The sequence below is a fragment of the Mollisia scopiformis genome (assembly GCF_001500285.1).
Source record: "Mollisia scopiformis unplaced genomic scaffold LY89scaffold_11, whole genome shotgun sequence".
In the NCBI taxonomy this organism is placed as follows: domain Eukaryota; kingdom Fungi; phylum Ascomycota; class Leotiomycetes; order Helotiales; family Mollisiaceae; genus Mollisia; species Mollisia scopiformis.
The window spans coordinates 876,733-896,853 of record NW_017263591.1 but is presented as its reverse complement, the minus strand read 5'-3'; the positions used below and the strand labels follow the sequence as shown (position 1 = coordinate 896,853).

The 20,121-nt window shown below is 46.4% G+C and overlaps 7 protein-coding genes across 7 annotated transcripts; 3 read left to right on the top strand and 4 right to left on the bottom strand.

Annotated features, from left to right (window-relative positions):
* Positions 1–836: 836 nt before the first annotated feature.
* Positions 837–2,103, top strand: LY89DRAFT_584821 (uncharacterized protein; the record flags this gene model as incomplete). The annotated part of the gene is made up of 3 exons (XM_018209289.1): positions 837–1,193; positions 1,246–1,752; positions 1,807–2,103. 3 exons carry the CDS (start codon positions 837–839, stop codon positions 2,101–2,103), a joined length of 1,161 nt encoding a protein of 386 aa, XP_018071942.1.
* A 234-nt stretch (positions 2,104–2,337) lies between these two features.
* Positions 2,338–4,972, bottom strand: LY89DRAFT_718256 (uncharacterized protein). Its single transcript, XM_018218403.1, has 4 exons — positions 4,414–4,972; positions 3,789–4,365; positions 3,652–3,734; positions 2,338–3,606 (listed from the first exon to the last, which is right to left on the bottom strand). Exons 1-4 carry the CDS (start codon positions 4,812–4,814, stop codon positions 2,418–2,420), a joined length of 2,250 nt encoding a protein of 749 aa, XP_018071941.1. The 5' UTR covers positions 4,815–4,972; the 3' UTR covers positions 2,338–2,417.
* A 1,014-nt stretch (positions 4,973–5,986) lies between these two features.
* LY89DRAFT_583873 (MFS general substrate transporter) lies at positions 5,987–7,376 on the bottom strand (the record flags this gene model as incomplete). Its single annotated transcript, XM_018209234.1, has 3 exons — positions 5,987–6,394; positions 6,511–6,609; positions 6,675–7,376. The coding sequence occupies 3 exons, from the start codon at positions 7,374–7,376 to the stop codon at positions 5,987–5,989; spliced, it is 1,209 nt and encodes a 402-aa protein (XP_018071940.1).
* A 1,596-nt stretch (positions 7,377–8,972) lies between these two features.
* Positions 8,973–10,287, top strand: LY89DRAFT_747245 (uncharacterized protein; the record flags this gene model as incomplete). Its single annotated transcript, XM_018221114.1, has 3 exons — positions 8,973–8,992; positions 9,112–9,711; positions 9,765–10,287. The coding sequence occupies 3 exons, from the start codon at positions 8,973–8,975 to the stop codon at positions 10,285–10,287; spliced, it is 1,143 nt and encodes a 380-aa protein (XP_018071939.1).
* Positions 10,288–11,903: 1,616 nt separating this feature from the next.
* LY89DRAFT_733423 (uncharacterized protein) lies at positions 11,904–12,812 on the top strand (the record flags this gene model as incomplete). Its single annotated transcript, XM_018219798.1, has 4 exons — positions 11,904–12,075; positions 12,149–12,170; positions 12,223–12,328; positions 12,402–12,812. The coding sequence occupies 4 exons, from the start codon at positions 11,904–11,906 to the stop codon at positions 12,810–12,812; spliced, it is 711 nt and encodes a 236-aa protein (XP_018071938.1).
* Positions 12,813–16,008: 3,196 nt separating this feature from the next.
* Positions 16,009–17,131, bottom strand: LY89DRAFT_57757 (uncharacterized protein). Its single transcript, XM_018208903.1, has 2 exons — positions 16,242–17,131; positions 16,009–16,188 (listed from the first exon to the last, which is right to left on the bottom strand). Exon 1 carries the CDS (start codon positions 16,801–16,803, stop codon positions 16,243–16,245), a length of 561 nt encoding a protein of 186 aa, XP_018071937.1. The 5' UTR covers positions 16,804–17,131; the 3' UTR covers positions 16,009–16,188; position 16,242.
* On the bottom strand, positions 17,036–19,810 carry LY89DRAFT_57769 (uncharacterized protein). The gene is made up of 4 exons (XM_018208910.1): positions 19,703–19,810; positions 19,103–19,605; positions 18,352–19,035; positions 17,036–18,296 (listed from the first exon to the last, which is right to left on the bottom strand). The coding sequence occupies exons 2-4, from the start codon at positions 19,350–19,352 to the stop codon at positions 17,269–17,271; spliced, it is 1,962 nt and encodes a 653-aa protein (XP_018071936.1). The 5' UTR covers positions 19,353–19,605; positions 19,703–19,810; the 3' UTR covers positions 17,036–17,268.
* Between the last annotated feature and the right edge of the window lie 311 nt (positions 19,811–20,121).

The window sequence follows — 20,121 nt, the reverse complement described above, 5'->3', positions numbered from 1 at the left end:
CCGTTAGAAATACTTTGAGCCATGAAGAATGGCAGTGTGGTGTAGATGTGCATTTTAGCGTTGGCGTATGTTTATGGATAGGATATTGTATATTGTATGTATACCACCATAAGGGCTGCAGGAGTTCAGCCTCGAGTGGCTTGGTTTAGATGGACAACTTTTCCCTTTCCTGGCTGTGTTCCATTCCCTGAGATATCTCCTATTATTGATCGGTTTTTTATTTCAATTTCCGCACCAGCTAAACGTTACAGGGAAAGCTTCAAGTGAGGCTTAGCCCTGTGGGCAAAGGAGGCTCAGTTGCAGTACGCCAACCTCTTATGTAATCAATTCAGCCATTTTCATTGGTCGTCTCGCAAAAATTTTTCTTTCAGGGGTTACCAAGCGAGGACCAGACTAGGTTTCAGTCCTTCGTGCCCATAGAGCAATTCTTGAATCCTCGGACGGAAAGTTATGTGCTGATCATGATTTATTCCGTGTCCTCCATTGAAGCCACACTAGATCGGCAATCTGGGGTGCTTAGTCAGTGGCTAAATCTCGTATGTTTTATGTGGGCTGAAGTGTAGGATTTTGAGGAGGCTGTGAGCGTCTCAAAAATTCTTGCGATATGCGATGAGTATTCATCATATAAACACGCTCGTTGCCTTGTATCTCGATCTTCATTCAATGTCTTGATCGTCTGCAATTTTCTACACTCATTCAGTCCTTCCATTTTCTTAGTCGCAATCTTGTGCACAGGAATTGACTCTAGACTTTACTTGGCTCAAATTACACATTGCGAAAGAGTGTTCAAATATCGACAAACAACTATGTTTCTCACAAGAGTGGCCGTCTTGGCTATGCTCTTCCTTACAGGCACGTCTGCCTTCGCGATAACGACCCCTCCTCCGACCCGCACACTCATTGCACGTCAAACCACAAGCGCTTCCACCGCCGCAGCCGAGTTCATTACCACGGAATACATCACTCTTCCAGGTCAAACAAATGCCCATGTCACCATTGCACCACATACTATCACCATTGCCGTCCCAACGTGTATACAAACCCTCACACCAGACAAGAATGGCTACCTCCCTCCAGGAACCTGCAATGCGTTGTACGATTACTACCCCAGCTTCGCAGCAGCTGTTGTTGCTTCTGTTGCCTTTGGGGTTCTCACTGTGGCACACATCACACAAGCCGCAGTCTACAAGAAGGTGAGTCCGCATCAATCTCATATCAGCCTGACAATTCAGCTCATTTGTTTAGAAATTCTGCTGGGTAATTATCATGGGTAGTCTCTGGGAATTCGCCTCATTCACTACCCGTTCCCTTTCAACACTGCACCAACAATCCGTCGCTCTCCTCCTCGTCTCTCAGCTCTTCGTCCTACTAGCACCACTTTGGATCAATGCCTTCGCATACATGCTGCTTGCACGGCTCATCAACTTCTACTCCCCAACGCGCTCCATTCTCTCGATTCCTACTCCAATCTTGTCTGTCATCTTCGTATCTCTGGACTTTATATCGTTCGTCATCCAGCTGGTGGGCGGGTCATGGGCTGGTCCCACGGCACCAGAGGCGGATCAGTTGAAAGGTATACATATCTATATGGGCGGTATCGGTCTCCAGCAATTCTTCATCTTCGTCTTCCTCGGATTGGCGGTAAAGTTTCAATTCGAGATGAAGGAAGTTGATAGACTCGGCCGGGGCAGAGGAGATCAGAAATGGAAAGGCATGCTTTGGACGCTTTATGCGAGTTTCGGTTTCATTACTGTATGTTGCTTTATGTTCCTCGGAAAAGATGATGGGCTGACTTGAATTTGACAGATTCGAATCTTCTTCCGCCTGATCGAATTCTCGGCGGGCAACACGTCCTCGAATCCATTGCCGTATCATGAAGGGTATTTCTATGCTCTTGAAGCGGTGCCGATGGTATTTGCTATTCTTTGCTTCAATGTTATGCATCCGGGTAAGGTCCTGGTGGGACCTGAGAGCGAGTTGCCGGGTGTGATAGCGATGTTGAAGCCGAAGAGGGCAGGTAGGAAAGAGGCCGGGAAGGGGTACTCTTCACTTGAAGATGGAAATGAGGTCTTAATGAAGCCTACGGTCTACCATTTGACTTGATGAAAGTCGATTTTGGTACATTCGTACCTGCAGGAAGTGCTCAGGTACTTTCGGACTGTGGGATATTGTACAGTACTTGATGTATATTTATTCGCGGTTCTTTGAGCAGCTTTCCAGACCAATTTACCTAGCTTTTGAAGCTTTGCATTTACAAATGAAGAATGGACAGTTCTTACGTCAGTGAAACGTTTGAGTAAATTACTGCACGTTTGGTCAAGATCATTACAGCGGCGTGGTCGTGATCGTCATTATTTTCCTTATTCGACAGTATTTATTTTCAGAGCCATACCTTTATATCGTAGCTTCTCAAGACTCTATCCCAAAGAAAGCAGAAATGGTGAATCATCGCTGTCTTCACGCTCCCATACCGCTTTCATGTTCTCCAGATGTTCATCGGGACTAGTGTCTCGAGCCAGCCAGAAGTCCCGTTCTCGATTATTGTACCAACACCTCTGGCAAACATAACAACAGCCTTTATGATCCGGAAAGCAAAATGGTGATAGTGTGCCGTCTCCCGGGTCAAGATCTTGAAAGATTCTTGGCGATGCTTGATCCTCAACTTCCATATCAGGGCTATCTTGGTTGTGGCCCCGTTGTTCATCATCTTCGTAGGAGTTGCAAGTTCTTGACGTGCTTCCTTGGTGCTTTACATTCCAGAGGAATCTCAACCACTTTGGTTGCTTAAAGTCTGCTCGGGTGTATCTGCAAGAACAAGCGCTTTTACATGTACTTGGCTGGAGTTTGTACTTGAAAAGCTGGGCTAGGTTGGTCTTAGTCCAACCTGAAACTCTTAAAGGCATTTTCCTGCCGTTTATATCTAGTCCCGGTCTCAGTTCGTGCTGAATAAAGTCGTCTAAGTCGAGTTTTGCGCTGTGAAGCGCAGCTCGCCAATTTGAGAAATGTCCAGAGGTATACATAGCCAATGAAGTTGGAGTGTCAAATGTTTTTAAATATATGCGCCGTGCTGCGTCCCAACGATCCTCGCGCCCTTTATCTGGTCCGTAGAAATGTCGATGGCCTTTCGAGATTAGATGAGGGTTTGCGCCACTCTGGATCAAAGCTGAAATGTTCAAATGGCCAGTCAAGACGCAAGCATGGAACACCGAAGGGTACTGTAGTTCAACTAGAGCCAAATCGACTATCTCGTCATAGGTATCCACACAATAGTTTGGAATCCCTGGCGTGTCCCAGGACTGCCAAGATTTCCAGATCTGGCGAACTACCTTTGCTCTCGGGGTGTAAATCTCTGACGGCTCTTCGACAAACCCCTGAAGTTCACTTTGCAGGACCATTGACGACTGTAGTATGGCTGGGAATAGATATGCGTCTCTACTTGATTGTTGAATCCGCGCGGTGGCATAAAAACTCGAGAGAAATGTCATCATTTCGCCGACATAGTCATCATTCTGACTCATAAGCAAGCGTTGTGTTTCAACCTGATCTTCTGGGCAATTTTTGCGTGACCCATAACTTGCTCCGTAGATAGATTCGGTGAGTGGCGTACTAGTATACTTTAGCCAGGGAACTTATGAGGAAACCTTAACTGACAAATTACCAGCATTTTTTGTCGTTCGCACTCCAGCATTAATCAAGAATCTACAGGTGTTTGCTTGACATCCTCGTGCCGCATACTAATACCATCAGTAAACGATGCTTCTTAGAATCTTCGAAGTCAATAGACATACATGTAGGGTTGTGCGACCACTATTATCCACATCCCAGATCGAAGCTTCATTATTTGAAATCAACCTCTGAAGATTCTCAATGTCTCCTGTACGACAATACTCAAATACTGGAGATTTCCATGGGATAACTCTGAAGGTTTCGAGCATTGATGACCGTCCAGAAAGGCTAGCTTGAATTTCCCATTGCAAACCTACTTTTACAAGCCAAGATGATGGACGTACCACGAATTTATAATGGGTTCGTGTTTCTATGGTTTCGGTACCGTTCATGAGAGAAGATGTTTCCTGTCGTAGATCGATCCTGCCAAACGGCGTCCGCCACCTGCTCACTCCTTCTTTTGATGATGACCTCCAAGATATGCTGGACTTGGTGCGGCATTCAGAATGTCGAGGATTTGGTGATTCATAGTCTTGATTTAAGTCTCGGATCTCTTTTGAGTCTTGAGATGCCGATGGCGAATCGATAGAGCTGTCGCATAGCGACACCTCGGTGACAGATTCTGCTACCAATTTCTGCTGCATGAAGAACGAAGTGAGCTTGTCCAAGACAGCCTGAGGCTGGGCGCGGATCTGTCTCCTATGGAGAACATTAGTATCAGTATACATTGCCAGAGACCAAACGTACGTTTGAGACATTTGCATTGCTAAAATGAGAGACTGTTTGGTGTGGGACAGAGATTCTTGGATCTTCCTGATTTGATCACTGCGAAAGACGGCTTTCAGAGCAGTCCACTTGCGTACCCGGCCTTTTGAAGACAAAAAGCCGGTTTCCAGTTGGGCAACAATCGTGTGCAGTTTCTCGAGTCTTTCACTGCATTCTTCGAGCACTAATCGAACGATAGTCGTGTCATCGACCTCTTCGATCCCCTCTAATATGCTTTGAAGAAGTCGGAGGTCTCTCGCGATTGACATAAAGTATTCTGGTGCATCTTCAATAGATGTCCAGAACTCGCAGATTTGTTTGATGCTAATGACAAGTTTTGAAGCCAAGCCGACAACGGTAGCGGTTATTGTGATTGGATCCATCGGGATACATTAGACACCAATTCCTATGGAGAAGAAGTTGTTATGAGTGTCGAGAGCTTTATGCTTGGGTGTTTGAGGCTTCGGCGAGATTGGGGCTGAAAATAATCAGGCTCATCCGCGTTACATTGTGGCTGTGTAGGGAGCCTATTCTGCTGGTGTCACCGCATCCTATTAGAAATGGAGGTTTGCCAAACAAACGTGGCGAGAGCATGCCCAACAAATTCTACCGAGTTGGCCTTATGTGTTGCATGAGAGGGCGGTTGCCGCTGCGATCAAATGAACGAGTGGACTGTCGGGTGCGATGGGGCAGTGCCAATGTTCAGGGGCATTCGCTCGCTTAATCCGCTCAGCCTTCAAGAAAGGCAGCAACCCCAGAAATACTTCCCAAGCTCTATTATCAAATGGTAAACAAAAGGTCCTGTTGCAAATCTGTAATTCGTTGATGGATGTATTGTTCTTGCTCTTTAAGGCCGAAGGACACTGGAGTAGAGTGTTGTTGAGTTCATTGCACCTGATGCTACAGTCAAGTTGAGTAAAATGGTTGTCGTGGAGACTCGTTGGTATTCACTGTTTTCTGGTTGAGTTTCGTCATGAACTGTGCCAGATTTCGTTGCTTGTGGGACGTTTCAGTCAAGTGAGAAAAAAAGAAGGGTTTTCGATATTGGGCACTCTTCAACCAATAGCCGAGCTTTGAAAAAGAGAAGCGAATTCACTAGATGAAACAAAGGGGAGAATAGATATCTTCTTTCTTCTTCAGTTGTGTACCGGTGTTCCCAAATTCCACATCATAATAAGCCATGTCCAATTTCATTACGTCTCCACATCTTGATCAAATCCGACTCAAAAAGAGCTGTTATATTTTCTTGCATGTTGCTGAGTCGACTTAGATTAGACATTGGACGAAACTGACGAATTCATTGGATATTGGAAACTTGATTATAGTGTCTACCTTCTCGGAAGAAGAATAAGTATTGGGCAATTGATTATATAGTCGAGTTAGTGGAAGGAATTTTGCCTTTACGAGTGAAAACAGCTCTAATTTAGTTCAATAATTGAGAATATACCTCTGTTCGCGATGCTCTTGCCCTACAATGGCTAATAGAGACCTTTATATAGATAGAGATCCTCTCTCAGCTCCCTGGTAAGGGTCGATATATGTCAATCAAATAGCATCATGACTCCAGATCCGCCTTCCTTTTTGAAATGGCTGCCATAATCAAAGCAGATGAACTACACACCATCACAGTTCCACCAAAGATTTGAGCATACAGGAAATTTCCGTCTCGAGCATCAATCAACGCGCCTGCAATGGGTGGACCAGTCAAACTTGCGAAGCTGACTATTGTAAACACCATTCCTATCCTAACGCCCATTTTCTGCTTATCTTTTGTAAGGCTACCTACACCACCGACGAATAAGCCCTGTACGGCATTGGCAAAGAAACCATAGAACACTATCCAGATGATGAGTTCGTCTTTACTAGTGACTAGTGCCCAGAGGTATAACATCAGGCCAGCCATGAAGGACATCGGAATGAGGATATAAAGAACCCCAGGAACACGGGTAACGAGCCATGCCGGCTGCAGAGAGTTAGTACATGATATTACTCTTGAATAAAGGGCGCAATTATATTTTAGACCAGGGCATATGAGTACCGAGGGAAAAGGACAATCTACACAAAGAGAAAGATGCGTACCAAGACGCGCCCAAATATTCCAATACCATTGAGCGCCATGATCAGATAGAAAAGCTGGTCCGGCGGGACCTGGATGATTGTCTTGCCAAACACGGAGATCTGTCAATCGTAAGCTTCGAGTTCTTAGAAACCTTACGTTTTGTATCAAAAGTTGCTACTCATACATAGTAATACGCAAAGTACACGCCCCATAGTGCCAGAAAGGTTCCTAGACAGAATAGCAAATAGGGAAGTTCTCTGAATGCTGCCCATTCTATCAATGGGCCGGACTTTCGAGGTTTGACATGTACTCTCAGAAGAGAGATGGCGACGACCGAATTCGAGAGAAACACGAAGCCCATGACTCTGAGTGTCCATCCAATACCGGGTCCTCCGAGCATATTCCTAGCAATGATGGGGAATATAATGCCGCCAGTGGCAGCGCCGGCAGCTGCGAATGAGACTGCTAACGCCCTCGACTTGTTCGTATAGTACGTCGAAATGAGACTGATCATTGGACAAAAGGCCAACCCATTCCCAATGCCCACCAAAACTCCCTGACTTAAGAACAGAAATGCATAGCTCTTCGCACACGAGGTCATAAATATTCCCAGCACCTGGCAGAAGCAGCCAAGAGCAACCGTAGTCTTCAGGTATCCTGCATCTAGAGCTCGACCAGAAAAAGTGCCGATGAAGTACACGAGGAAGATCTGAACAGATCCTATCCATGAGATGGATGACAATGAGGCATTGAGGGGTTTCTCATAGTAGGATTCAAAGAAACCCCACGAACCAATGTACCCAAAAGTATCGAAGATTATCAGGTGTCCAGCCAGGACTTGAGCCCAAGCTGTCCAACGCGAAAAGGACGCTTCGCTGGAGATCATGACCGACTGTCCCTCAGCAGAATCGGCGACATTACAAGTCACCTCCTTGAGTGATTCTTTTTTGTCTCCTTCGTCAGAGCTCGCAAGGGCCTCGTGGCTGCTGAGATTTTGAGGGATGGCATCGATGCCATCGGCGCTGGGCGCTGTCGTGATTTCGTTCATCTCGAATGCGGTGTCGACATCAAGGCGTGCCATTGTTATTGGGGACTGTAAGCTTTACCTCCTGCCACCACCTTTGATACAAGTCATATTTTCTCTCAACAACCTAAAAGTTGGATGGATGGGGGACATGCAGGCAGAAGGCACGAGGTTGTCGGCCGATTGATGATTATATGCAGCGTCCAATGAGTTTGTCAACCAGTTCATAAACTATATTGGAATCCAATAAATCAAGTAGCTTCGTATTAAATTTTCAAGTCTGAAACTAAGTCCAACACGTAATATGCGGGGTATGTTAGGTCATTTAGACAACTCATTTTTGGCTTACGAGCTGTAAACTGCTCTCTCCAATTCTCCTCGTCCAATTCCCGAGCTTACTTTTCTTATAAATCCCGAACTCCTTGGTGAGGAGCTATTTAGGAAGGTGTGATCGATCCTGTGAAAACTTTTGGATTCCTATGATTGACGTTAGAGCATAGTTTTAATTTTAACAAAAGAGTTACGAAACTCTCCAGGTTCTTGCGCCGCACAACTGTAGCAAGAGTTGACGAGTGCCGGAACCCGGAAATCAAAGCCGGTGCCCAATTCGGGTAGTACTCGGCTCCTGCCAGACTTACGTACTTGAAAAGCGAGATTGCTTCAATGTTCGGAAATGTTCAAAAGTTACACACATTAAATATCATTAGTAATTGATAACATTATTCAAGGTTGTAAGCAAGCAAAATCAGATAATAGTAAGCTTACTTTGGAGATTACAATAGCCTCTCTTTCTTCAAAGCAGTAGACTCTCTCTTGGATACCTGAGGAGAATATTTGGATGCGGCTCAAACTTATCCTACCCGCCTGAAATCTCCCTGGATGATACTCGTCTTACAACGCTTCCTAGTTATATTCGACTATTTGAGTACCCGAGCAACGACTCTGACTGCAGCAAATCCGACATACACCGCTTTTTATTTTCGGTAAAGCGGTGCTTCTTTGCGGCAAGGGCGGCGTGATGCTGCTTCCTTGGAACTAAATTTTCGGAAGGCAGGCCCCACACGTTCCTGTGAAACAAAGCATCAACAAAACGCATTGAAGCCAAATTGTATATTAAGCTCTTGAACAAAGAACCTTTTGGAAGAAGCAAAGGCACCATTCTGACTCTGTATCTCAATTCTATACCTGCATTACTTCATTTATCTTGTGCGATAATCTCAAGCATGTCTGTATATTCATCTAAGCTATTTGCTATCAACATTGTTGATGTCAGCGATGGCAGAGTCTCGGCCAGCGATTCCATCACGGAATTCGATCCGAAAGAAACCCGTCTCCGACAGCTCGAAAGCGTAGTCGAAGATCTAAAACGTTGGAAGACGTCGTTTTCCCCTATTGTCACGATTGCTGAAGTGCCAAAATATCCAGCATCGCCATCCTCGCTCTCCTCAGCCCGATCAGATGACTTCCTCACCAATGATGTTAGTTTACTACCGCCTCCAAGCAAGCCATCCCGCATTCAACGAGAGACATCAAAATCTCAGGGTGTTAAATCTGTGATATCTGCAAGTCAAACTTCAGATCACGATGTGACTTCCAGAATCTTGGGGATCATTGAAAAATATGGTCATAACGAAGAGAAAAGCTTCAGCGGAGGCTGGCTAGGACGTCACAAAATGGAGCCTCGCGTCCGTAAAGCTGTGGACAACAACCAACATGTTCCTCTGGTCCTCCCAGCATTTCCATGGAAAAGTGTCAACAAGGTCGAAAAGGTGCTAGGAGCACTTCCAGATCTGGGAGAACTTCTTGGCTTGGGTCGCCTCAACTACCTTTGCGGAGAAATTCAAGAAATATATTCTCCTGGTGCGAAAGTTACTGTCACTTCGGATGGACTTGTCTATAATGATCTCGTTGGAATTTCCGACGAGGAGGTCTATGAGTATGGAGCTGCACTGCGTCGTATGTCGGAGGAGCAGGGATACCACAACATTGACTTCTTCCGCATCATGAACTTGTTGGGAATCACAGATCAAATTGTTATGACGAAGGAGGAATACTTGTCGACATGTGGTCAGACTCGAGAAGCCTTGGTGGAAAGATTTCTTGACCCAACGTTCATTGCTGCCGAAGCGATAGAAAAAGATCGGGACATGAACCTGACATATTGTGGTTACATCAAGTTCTTGACCAAGGATCTCAAGTATGCATAGACTTCTCCTCTCCATATATGACATCCATTAACACTATATCCAGGCACAGTCCAGTCACCCAAGGGATTGTCGGCGGACATGCATACAGGCGCGCTGTAAAACAAATAGCCCAAGAAATGATAACTCGCGGATCCGCCTTCGCGTCCGCCATCGAATCCGCTTTCCCCGACCATGTCAGACTCTCCATCCACCGCTCCTCAGGACGGAACAAGCTTTCCTTCCCTCTCGTCCCCCAACCTAATCACTTCTCCATGACGCCCTGGCACAGCGCTGTCGCTGTTACTGCCAAGGGCGAGTTTCGTACTGGGCATATGTTGAGTCTGGCTGAGATGCATGATGTGGTTAAGAACAAGGACGGACGACCATTCTGTTTCCGTGACAGGAGCCCCTTGTGGGAATGGGAGGGTGTAGAGTTTGAGTTTGCCTATCCGAAGACCTTGATTGTGAGAGCTAAAAAGGTTGAAGATGGTGGGGTGACGCCGAGATTGGGGGAGGAGGAGATGAAAAAGTTGAAGCAATTTGGGAAAGGGTTCAGTCCTGTCATCACGAGTGGTTTTGCGGTTTAGTCCTGGCTCTAGCTTTCTTTACAAAATTTGCATCTTTTTGGGGTTAGTTTTCACTGAGGTGTTTTGATTTTTGTTACTGCACTCCAAACTCCAATTATAACTCCTATTTCTTCCTAATGATGTGACCAATTTGTTTCGCTGTATTGGTCAATCATAGCTTTGACTTGCAATTCATAAATGATCACGCTCCCATTTGCTGCTTGAGCGAGTCCTCTGATGCGCCTTGCGCATGCGTTGAAGTGATTCCGCCGCTTGAGCTCAGACGTGGGGAGATCGAAGCCGGGCTTCAGCTTCAACGTGCGAATAAGCCTTTTTACTAATTACCATATGTCAAGCCACGAGAACATAAGCTTTCAGACGAGCGTATCCCTGTCTTATTGGTCGTTTCGTCTTTACGGCACAGAGCTCGGGTGTACGCCGCAAACGTACTCATTTGCTTTTAAATGCCCGAGCCCAGAGCATGGGGGCGTCACCATGGGAATTTGGTACTGTTCATTAGCTCAGCATCCTTGCAGATAGCTGCTCATCCTAGGAGTTGGTACTTAATAAGCACAGAGGACTGGGGGAGTGTTTAGAACCAACACCAATTGCCAATCCTAAAGCGCGTCTCGTTCAATACGACTGCACGGACCTCGATATTGGAGCCGGTTCCAAGTAATGAAAAAGAAAAAGGCAATGTCCAAAACTTTCCACAGCACGTTGTCACCTTGCACCTTTCAGTCAGTAAGCACTAGCTTCGGGAAGTTTGAGGTCTTTGTCCGCCGCCTTCCTTCGTAACCGTACTTCGTAACCGTACCAGCACCTCGCTTGCCAAGCTTACTCCTAAAGACTAGGTATCTCCGAACTGCTTGCTTTCTAGGTTTAATATCTCTTCTGCTCATAATCATTGGCACATGCACAGCCGTGCTGAACCCTCCAACTCAGAGTTAAACCCACGTTGATGATCAGTGTCAAGCCAGGATGATTCCTTGATTTCCCATAGGTAGAGCATAAGTTCTACCATGCATAAGTATAGGTGCATTTCCTGTTGTGAGGTTGCAAGATGAGTTCCACGAAAGAGAGGTAATTTGTTGCAGGAATACACCGTAGGACGAATTCGATTCAGTTGAACCCGGTCATGTAGAATATTTTGAGATTTTTGAATTTCAATGGACCTATTATCGACGTAAAAGCCCACATTCTTCCCAGTCCGCGGTTCAGTGATTTACTCATACCTCCCCCGAAACAAACCTAGTTGTCTTGCAAGTGTAGGCAAGCAACGTATCGAAAATCGTTTGTGGATTCAAACATGCAAGCGCATTTTATGTGAGTCACAGCTGTCACAAAGAGATACAAGTCACCGAGACCTTGGCCTAGTTTTTAATGGCGTTTGATATCGCCCCATATTTGTGAATACAAGCTCACGGGAGCTACTTTGGTCACAGTTGAAGTCGCTTTGCTTGATCACGTGCCTTAACCGAGCATTTGTTTTTGGACCAACCCCTCTAGTGCATTACAGGTGTATAAAAGCATCGTCCCGCCCCCAAATTAAGATCAATTCATCACTCAGAAATTCAGTGAAACATCACCTCCCGATCATTTGAATTTACTACATTCTGCGGAACAAGAAATCAATCATGACTGCCAACATTCATAAAAGAAAGTACTTGCCCACACCCAGCACCTCTTCGGAAGAGTATGACCCAAAGACCGAATCCATGACCATTGAAGAATTCTCGAGAGGCAAAGACCAATGGCGCGTGAGTGCGGCAGGGCATCTCCCCGTCCACTATCCTTACAACTTCTTCAGTATGTGGGATGAAAATGTTAGTGTTTTCTTTTCGCCTTTCAAAATCATTGATCGTAGAGCTAACTTTGTCAGACTCGGGAGGCTTTCCAAAAATGTAAGGACGACATTGAGAATGTCCTAGCACAATTCAAAATATAATATACGAGTATTGGCAAGATGAAGCTTTGGCCAAGAGATGAACCAAGTGCGGCTGTGGACACAGTCATCATCAGGACGAACCAGGGCGACGACGACAAAGATCGATTTACGCGAGTAAGTCACAAGATTGCCTGTGTGCTCAAGAATAGCTTATGCTAAAATACAAGCTAACAACTTTCCTATTTAGTGGCAAGATGCCTGCGGGGAAATTCTCGATCTACTAGTGAAGAAGGGAAACTTAGACAGTTCTCAGGTCCAAGTAGAGATTGTCAATCCAGCCAGAACAAATCAAGATGAGTCGTCGGGTATCCGCGATACAACTGTGCGGGCTGCAATTGATTCTGTGAGAGACGCATTGTACAACATTGCCAAAGCTCACTTGGGTGGTCACCTTAGACAGATCAGCTGGCATATGCGCGGTCCACGAGATGCGCCTGAAGAAGCACTAAGACCTACTGCTATGGTGTTCGTCAGGAAGCGGTCATTTCTCAGATTTACATACGCCCAGAAAAGTATTGCAGAAGCCCTGCTCACGCCGACATTTCCGGGGGTCTTCATTGACCTTGAGATTGTTAGGGGTGGGGTTGAATTGTGCTAGAAGGGTTCAAGAACACGATTGGCGACACTGACCCACTGCTATTGCACGACCGTAGTGAGTTGATGCGACAGCCAGAATGTCCCAGCAGCGGAGGGACATGTAACTGCCAGAACCACTCTATAAAAACGAGACAAGTCAACCACATTCCTTTGACACTTTGTCCGTGAATTAGTCCGTTCTTGATATACCACAGATAATTTTGCTTAGTTGTACAATATAAAAGTTTAACTAGCCAAAGATTCTCCCAGTCCAAGCACAAAGAATCTAATTTTGATACTCGAGAAACGGTACTAAATCACGTTAGCTCACTAGCCCCCTTCGGCTGCAGGAAAGCCCAGCAGGTCGACCAATAAAAGTTTTGCAAGGTCTGTCCTCGATCTGCGAAAAATATTTTCTGGTTCTGGAATAATAATCTTGGATGACTATCTTACCCGTGTGTCTTCGACCATAGTTTCCATGGCTATCTTTCTTGTTCTTTTGAAGTAGGCATTTTACGTGTTTAGGTACCTAAGGTATTCTCTCCTATTTTATTGGCCGTTAAGCGAGCCGTAAGCGAGCCCCTAGGCCCCTGGGACTGCCTAACTTACCGCGAAGAACTTCATGTTCACATTTGTCTGTGCAGAAAATTGAGTATACAAAAAAGCTTGATTTGGGGGGTGCTCTTCATACAGGGATAGAGATAACTCAAAGCTTGAGCAATGTGAGCCGAGAGTGGCATAGATACTGAAAGCGTGCGCTAGTTTTCGGAGACGAATGATGCTACGATAATCTCGAGTTGCATTGCCTATATCTCAGAAAATTCATCAACAAGTTTTCTAGCTTATGAATCTCTCAGTAATAGATCCGTATGCCCTTGTCAAATCTGCGCCATTCCAAAAACGAAAAAAAAGGAAGAAACGAAGGGTTTCAACTCCAAGAAAATCCCAGTTCGCCTTCACTCTACCACACACGTCTCATTTTACAATCCTTTGGCTCAACACATGCCACTAATCTGAACTTTGTCCTCCGACGCTTGGATCGAGAAAGTCTAGTCCGAAGAACGTCGCAGACAAGGACATCGGTTCGCGTTCGTCCTTGTCAGTCTACAGACTGAAGTCGACCTGTAATTCTGAGCTTAGCACCTCTATTGATTCTGTAGTGTGCTTGCACTTTACCTTCAAGAACATTCTATCTTCACCGCTGGGTCTCCGGTCCCCTGTATCCAATCTCAGAATTCCATGCTAACAAGCTTGATTGTACTGGTCAAGCCTTCAATATGCTCGTTCGGCAGACTGCTAATGAAATTTTGAAGGTGGTTTACATATCGTGAATCTTGTAGCAAGATACGCATATTGCCATGATGGCCCCGCAGTTTATTTATGCTTTCTGTGGGAATGGCTTCCATTCCTGCAGCCAAGCCGTTACTCCTTTCCCAGAGCACCCTATTCTCCTCCTCCAAGGTCTCGTTCCTCGTTCGAAGAGTCGAAATCAACGCTTCCAAAAATGGGACCTTCCATTCTTGAACTTTCGCAAAAGAATACTCTTCATGACTAGAGCACATGCTTCAACGGGCAATCTCTTCCAGTGACAACAGTACCTCCGTTGGGCCTTTAGACTGAAGGCTGTCAAGTAGCATTCGCCGCCGAGAAAATGCTGGAGATGATATCCTATTCTTGCATGGGTTTCCTTGGGTGTTTGTGCCAGCACATCTCGTCGAATCGTGATCTCTTTCTCCACTGTCGAGACTTGAGTACGGACTCCATCTTGGCGCATTCATTGCGTCTTGAGTGCTGGGTTTTTTGTTTGCGGATGGAGAAGACTGACGGCAAGCCAGATTTGACTACTTGACGTGATAGCCAAAGTATCAAGAACTAATGATCAGCGAAGAAGGGTGGGTTGAGTAATGCATCAGAGGACGACCGGAAGATACAGGTTAGATTCGTTTGTTACTATGTCAGATGAGTGAGACATACCGTTGACGGTAAAGCTCAAGCTGGTAATTTCCTAGAAAACTGTGAAACACGCCATTAATCAAGAAAGAATTTCTACTCGGGAGTACCGGCACAGATTCATTCACAGCGCAGTGACCGTACACATAATGTACAAAGCCGAACCTCCGTGATCCACCAGTGGTCAAAGAAGATGTGAGGAGAAATGTTCAAATGAAAGAGGGACAATCGGTTCGCTTCCCTTGCAGATTGACATACTGTACCATCTCTTTCGGCTGGCTGCATCACATACCGAGACCTCACTTTCGAAGCATGAATCATGAAAGAAAATCCATATCTCGAACGCACAAGAGAGTTCAGTAGGCGTATCACGTCCCGAGTACTGATACCGGTACGTGAGACATGATGCCAAAAATTTCAAGTGTCCCGAAATACACACGCCAAGTCCCCTATCTCCAAGCTGGATCATGTTGAAGCTGATAACTCGCATACCCCGCTGGTCCATTCTGCCGCCATTCTTCTCCTTGTCCTTGCGGTCTATATTATACCATTCTCTGACCTCTACCATAGCCACTCGGTAGTATTTGCTCATAAGCTGCGCTCCGCAGTACCCGCTGCGTTGTCGTCTTTCTCCCGACGACAATCACTCTTGACTTGCATGTTGATATTGAAGATTCGCAGTTGAATTCACAGGTCCAGAAGCATAATGAACAGTCCTTTCCACCCTCGTATCTCCATACTGAAATCAACTATGTAGAGAAACCCCCATCGGGACGATAAATCGATCCTCCCTGGCCCCCGGAGTAATGATGGAAATCCCTCGTTTCGATCTAGTACATAGGAGGTTCTTGCGACTATTCGAACATTAGTTATCTACTTAACAAGTCCATAGTGTTGGATTGTTACCTGTTCTTGCCTTTTCCGTTCGCTATTATCCTTCCGAATGGTGTGAGTTCTTCCAATGGTCGTAGCCGCAGCGCTTCCACCTGTTACCAGGAGTCCTACTCCCGATATCACTAGGGCAGCGATTGCTTCGGCCATTGCGACGGAACTGGGAATCGCTACTTGAAAGCGTAGTGATCGCCATGATGGGGATCAACAGACTGATATAAGATGAAAGGTTGTAAGACTTCAGAACGAGTCATGTGGTCAAGATAGAAGTTAAGGCTGAAGAGCTCCCCTCTGATCGCGCGAGGATAATGCTGGTGGGTGAAGAACAGAACGCCATAAGGCTGAGACACACGATGCTCATTTGTTAGCACAAAGAAACGCGAAGGGTGAATAGGTCAAGTTGATGGTCAGAAAAGCTTCGCTTTGATTGGAATCTCAACGCCTCCCAATCCAAATTTTCGCTCCCCCAACGCCAGTTCTCCGTGCAAAAAACTCCCCAAGATCAGTTAACGCGGCTCTACGGAAAGACGTTGCGAAGGTCGTGTGTAATCGAAGATCTAGATCGAATTCTTAGTATCTTTGAATCGCTTGGATTTGCAAGGGTACAAACTCTAGACACCTCCTCGAATCGTCTTCCAGACATAGCAGGCCGCGATAGCAAGAAACGCAACTCCTACCAGGATTGCGAGGAGGAATAAGAGGAATGTGCAGGAGCGGTTGATGTGGACCCGCACGCCGGAGGTGGTGATGGAGAGTGGCGCAGTAAGACTAAGTGACAGTGGTGCAATACTAAGTAGCGGGCTTCGCTCGGTGAGAATTCCTCGCTCCAGGTCGTTGCCCTTTGCAGGATTCTTTGTACGGTTGTCCTTTGCGGGAATCTCTGTGTTGTCCATTGTGGCAATCTCTGCATGGTTGTCCTTTGCGGGAATCTCTGTAGGGTCCATTGTGGCAATCTCCGTACGAGGATGGTAGGGGGGTGGAAGGTCGCGGTGACTGAATTGCTCGATTGGGTTTTCGAGTTTGTTTTTTAGGTGGTTCTCGAGGTTTTGGTTTAGGTGAATTTCGAGGTGATCAGGTGACACAACCAACGGGGTAGATTCGCGATGTTCTGCCCTAGTCCCAACTCGGCGGTAGCCGTAAGCCGGGGTATTCTTTGGCTTGTTAGACATCATCAGCTCCCAACATTCACAAATCACCTGGCGACGTTGATTTCGTGGAAAGGGTCGTTGCGATCGTCTTCGCGTTGTCGTTGTTATTCAAGACAAAGAAAATGAAGCTACGAAACGACTACCTCCCTAAGTCTATACATGGTCCGAGCGTCTGCACTTACGATGTTAGGAATAGCTCTCCCGGGGTTTATCCTTCGTTTCTGGCCAGCCTTCTGAAAAAAGGGTTCGATCGGAGTGGTTCCACAGCCTGGCAAGACAGCATGGAGTCTCGACTTTTTCCCTTCCATCAGAGGCTTTCTCCGCATATGTTTTGTCAGATATATCACAGTCGCGAAGCACAAGGTAGTCGAACTCCACTTTGACTCTCCTTATGCTACGCTGTCTGCCAATTGTTTCATACCTGTCAAATCGTCGAAGGAGAAGAACCGAAGGAGAATATGAATAGCATGTACAGCTCCCCCCCCCCTGTTATCTATGGCGTCTGGATGAGCCACTCGAGCTCTGTGCTGTTCTGGAAGATCGTGAAGACCTGTGTCGCCTGTTGGTATCCTTATGTGGCTCACGACTTGGTAGACTGTATCGATCCCGAGTGTTTTGTTCAACTTCTGACCTTGGCCCTTGGAGATACGCAACGTCTTCCTCCGCTGAGACCTCGCGAGTCAATTGAGGTCCGGGTAGCTGTATATGTTCTTGTGCGTACTGCTCGTCCCCTGTCGAACCTGGCTCCGTACTGAGGGCGTCCGCTGTGGTTTCAGAGATGCTGGCGGTATCACCAGCCATGTTATCATTGTTATCATTAGCATTTGGGTATTCTTGGGTCACTGGATACCCTTCAATGACATAGCCAGAGGTATCCCTCGCAACCGGATCCGTGTCAGACCGGTCCTCAAGTCCTAAACTGTCTTCGTGTTCGTTCGCATCATCTCCAGATGTTCCGGTTTGATAATAACTTGTAACTGTATTCTGATCGCTGTCCTCTGCCGTTTCGTAATTACTCCAAGGGCTGAAGTCACTCTGCGAGCCACTTGCTGCGCTATACGTTGTCAAATTACTCCATTCATAGTCCCGTGCCTCGTCGGAAGATAGCGGGTAGACTACATTGGTCATCCGTTCCATTTCCTTGCGAAAGACTTTTCGATTAGTGTCCTGAGGAAAATTTGGATCAGGGTGAACAGCTTCTATGCCAAGCCATAGTAGTTCTAAAGGGTCGGTTTGCTCTTCCGAGAGGCTATGTTCCTCGTCACCGACGATCCAGCAGTAGGGTGGATCACCTTCTGGGTTCCGTATTCTTTTCAATCGCTTCCAGGTCTTCTGACCTTTGTCAGAAAGACTGTGCCGGAAAGATCCGCTCGTCCACTCTCCGACATTCCAATGAATCGTCTCCTTAGTGACCTTTAGATTACTGGTAGGGCGGAAACCCCAGAGATGCTCTCCAACTCTTCTCGCTTCTGACTTGTCAAGTTTGTATAATAGTCTTCGGGAGTCCTTGACCTCATCTTGGTAGTTGTGAGCATTATCCATCATGTTCGATAGAAGATGATAGAATCTTACCGTCTCGTAAATCTTTAACACTTGGCCACATAGTCAGAGTTGCTGTCCTAGGTTCGGTTCTGAACAGCACAAAAGGTTCGAGCTGCGCCATCATCCACACAAGAGTAACGTCAGGCATTCCATTGGACAGATTGCCCTTATGCCCACCAACGTCTGAATGGCAGCCAAGGAACCAGCACTGTTTTAATGTCTGTTCTGGTTGTGGTTGTGTCTGGTGCCACAGTACTGGCTCGAATGCACGCCGGTTTTCGTTCAGGGATAGTGCGTGAAAAGCATTTCGAACGTTAGGCGGTAGACGGTGGTACGCAAACCGAAATTGCTTCCTCTCTGGCTTCGAGCGATGTTTGCCGCCAGCGCCCTCTAACGCTGCAACAGCGTCCCACACACCGCAAGCCATGATGATGGCATTCCTGCTGTATCTCTGACAGCCAAGACCCTTCTCCTTCTCCCATTCCTTTATTTTATTTTCAATGTCCTTCTCGAACGTCTTCTTGTATTCTCCTTGCGCACTTCCGAGTCTGGCGGGAGGCTTCCACTCAGCGATCCCAAGGTCATTGAGAAAGAGGGCAAGAAGTTGAACACTGAAACCCCCTCTCGAGAATCCAACAAGGACAATCTCGTCATACTCGGACTTCCATTTCTGGCAGATGAATGTGTATGCTTTGACTAGCTTAAGTTCAAGGCCTACAATCACGCATGAGCTTGGGTGCAATACTTTCGATAGCGTTCTGAACTGCAAATGATCACTTACCACTTCCATACAAACTTCCGTTCAGGCCGCGCACCCCTTCAATGTAGCACTTGACTTGACGCACTCCCCGAAAGTTCTCATGTTCATTGCATTGCTCATGGAGTCTCCAAACATTGGTTTCCGATTTCTTGTCGTTGCTCGTTCCATCAAGGAAGACAACGATGCGATTTCGCAGCGGATGTTTCTCCTGGTAGTCTTTCTGCCATTTGCTCCTGCCGCGCCTAGCTGTGGTTTCTGATGACTGGGACATTTTTTGGGGATCGCGTTGTTGGCAGAGCGAGTTTGAAGTGCAGCGTGATGGTGAAGGAGAGTTCTATAGAAGCTGGTATTTAGGGGCAGTGCGGGGTAGAGTTACTCGACGTTACAGGTAGCCATTGAAGCTGGGCGTCAACGCTTTGGGTATCCACGCCACAAGAGCCCAACGTACTGCAGCTTCATCCGCATTAAGAAACTCGGTCAAGTAGCCCAGACACGAGATAACTACGAAAGTCGGTTATAAAGATCTACAAGTATAGTCAATAAGATGAGCGCCGAGGAATTGCTGCCTCGATGCATGGGTTGGGTTTCCCGGCCTCGCTTGTAGAGTGGTCTATTACTCACCAAAACGACCTTGGCTCGAAGTGCTTCATCTCCCCAGCTGGCTGCGATAGCAACGCATCTTCCATTGAGAAGTCATCCTGCTCTCGCACCGTGGCTTACCAAGAAATTCCATGCTTACTCGGTAAGAGCTCCTGCCGTGATTGCAGCTATCAGCTGTTAGTCCATCCAATGGGGATAGATGGTGGATGGTTGTGCATAATCGCTCGAGAGGCTGCAGCCAAACACCATGACCCAACCTGCTAAAGTCGGCGATCATTGCACCTGAACGTTGCATTGAGATGTAATAACTGCCATTATCGCTACGACTATTGTTTTCAAAATGTTTCTTCAGTCCAATGGATCCACTCAGACGTGGTCTTTTCACCTTTTAGAGTTTCAGAATCTTGTGTTTGTAGTTTTAGAGTGCAACAAAATCGTAC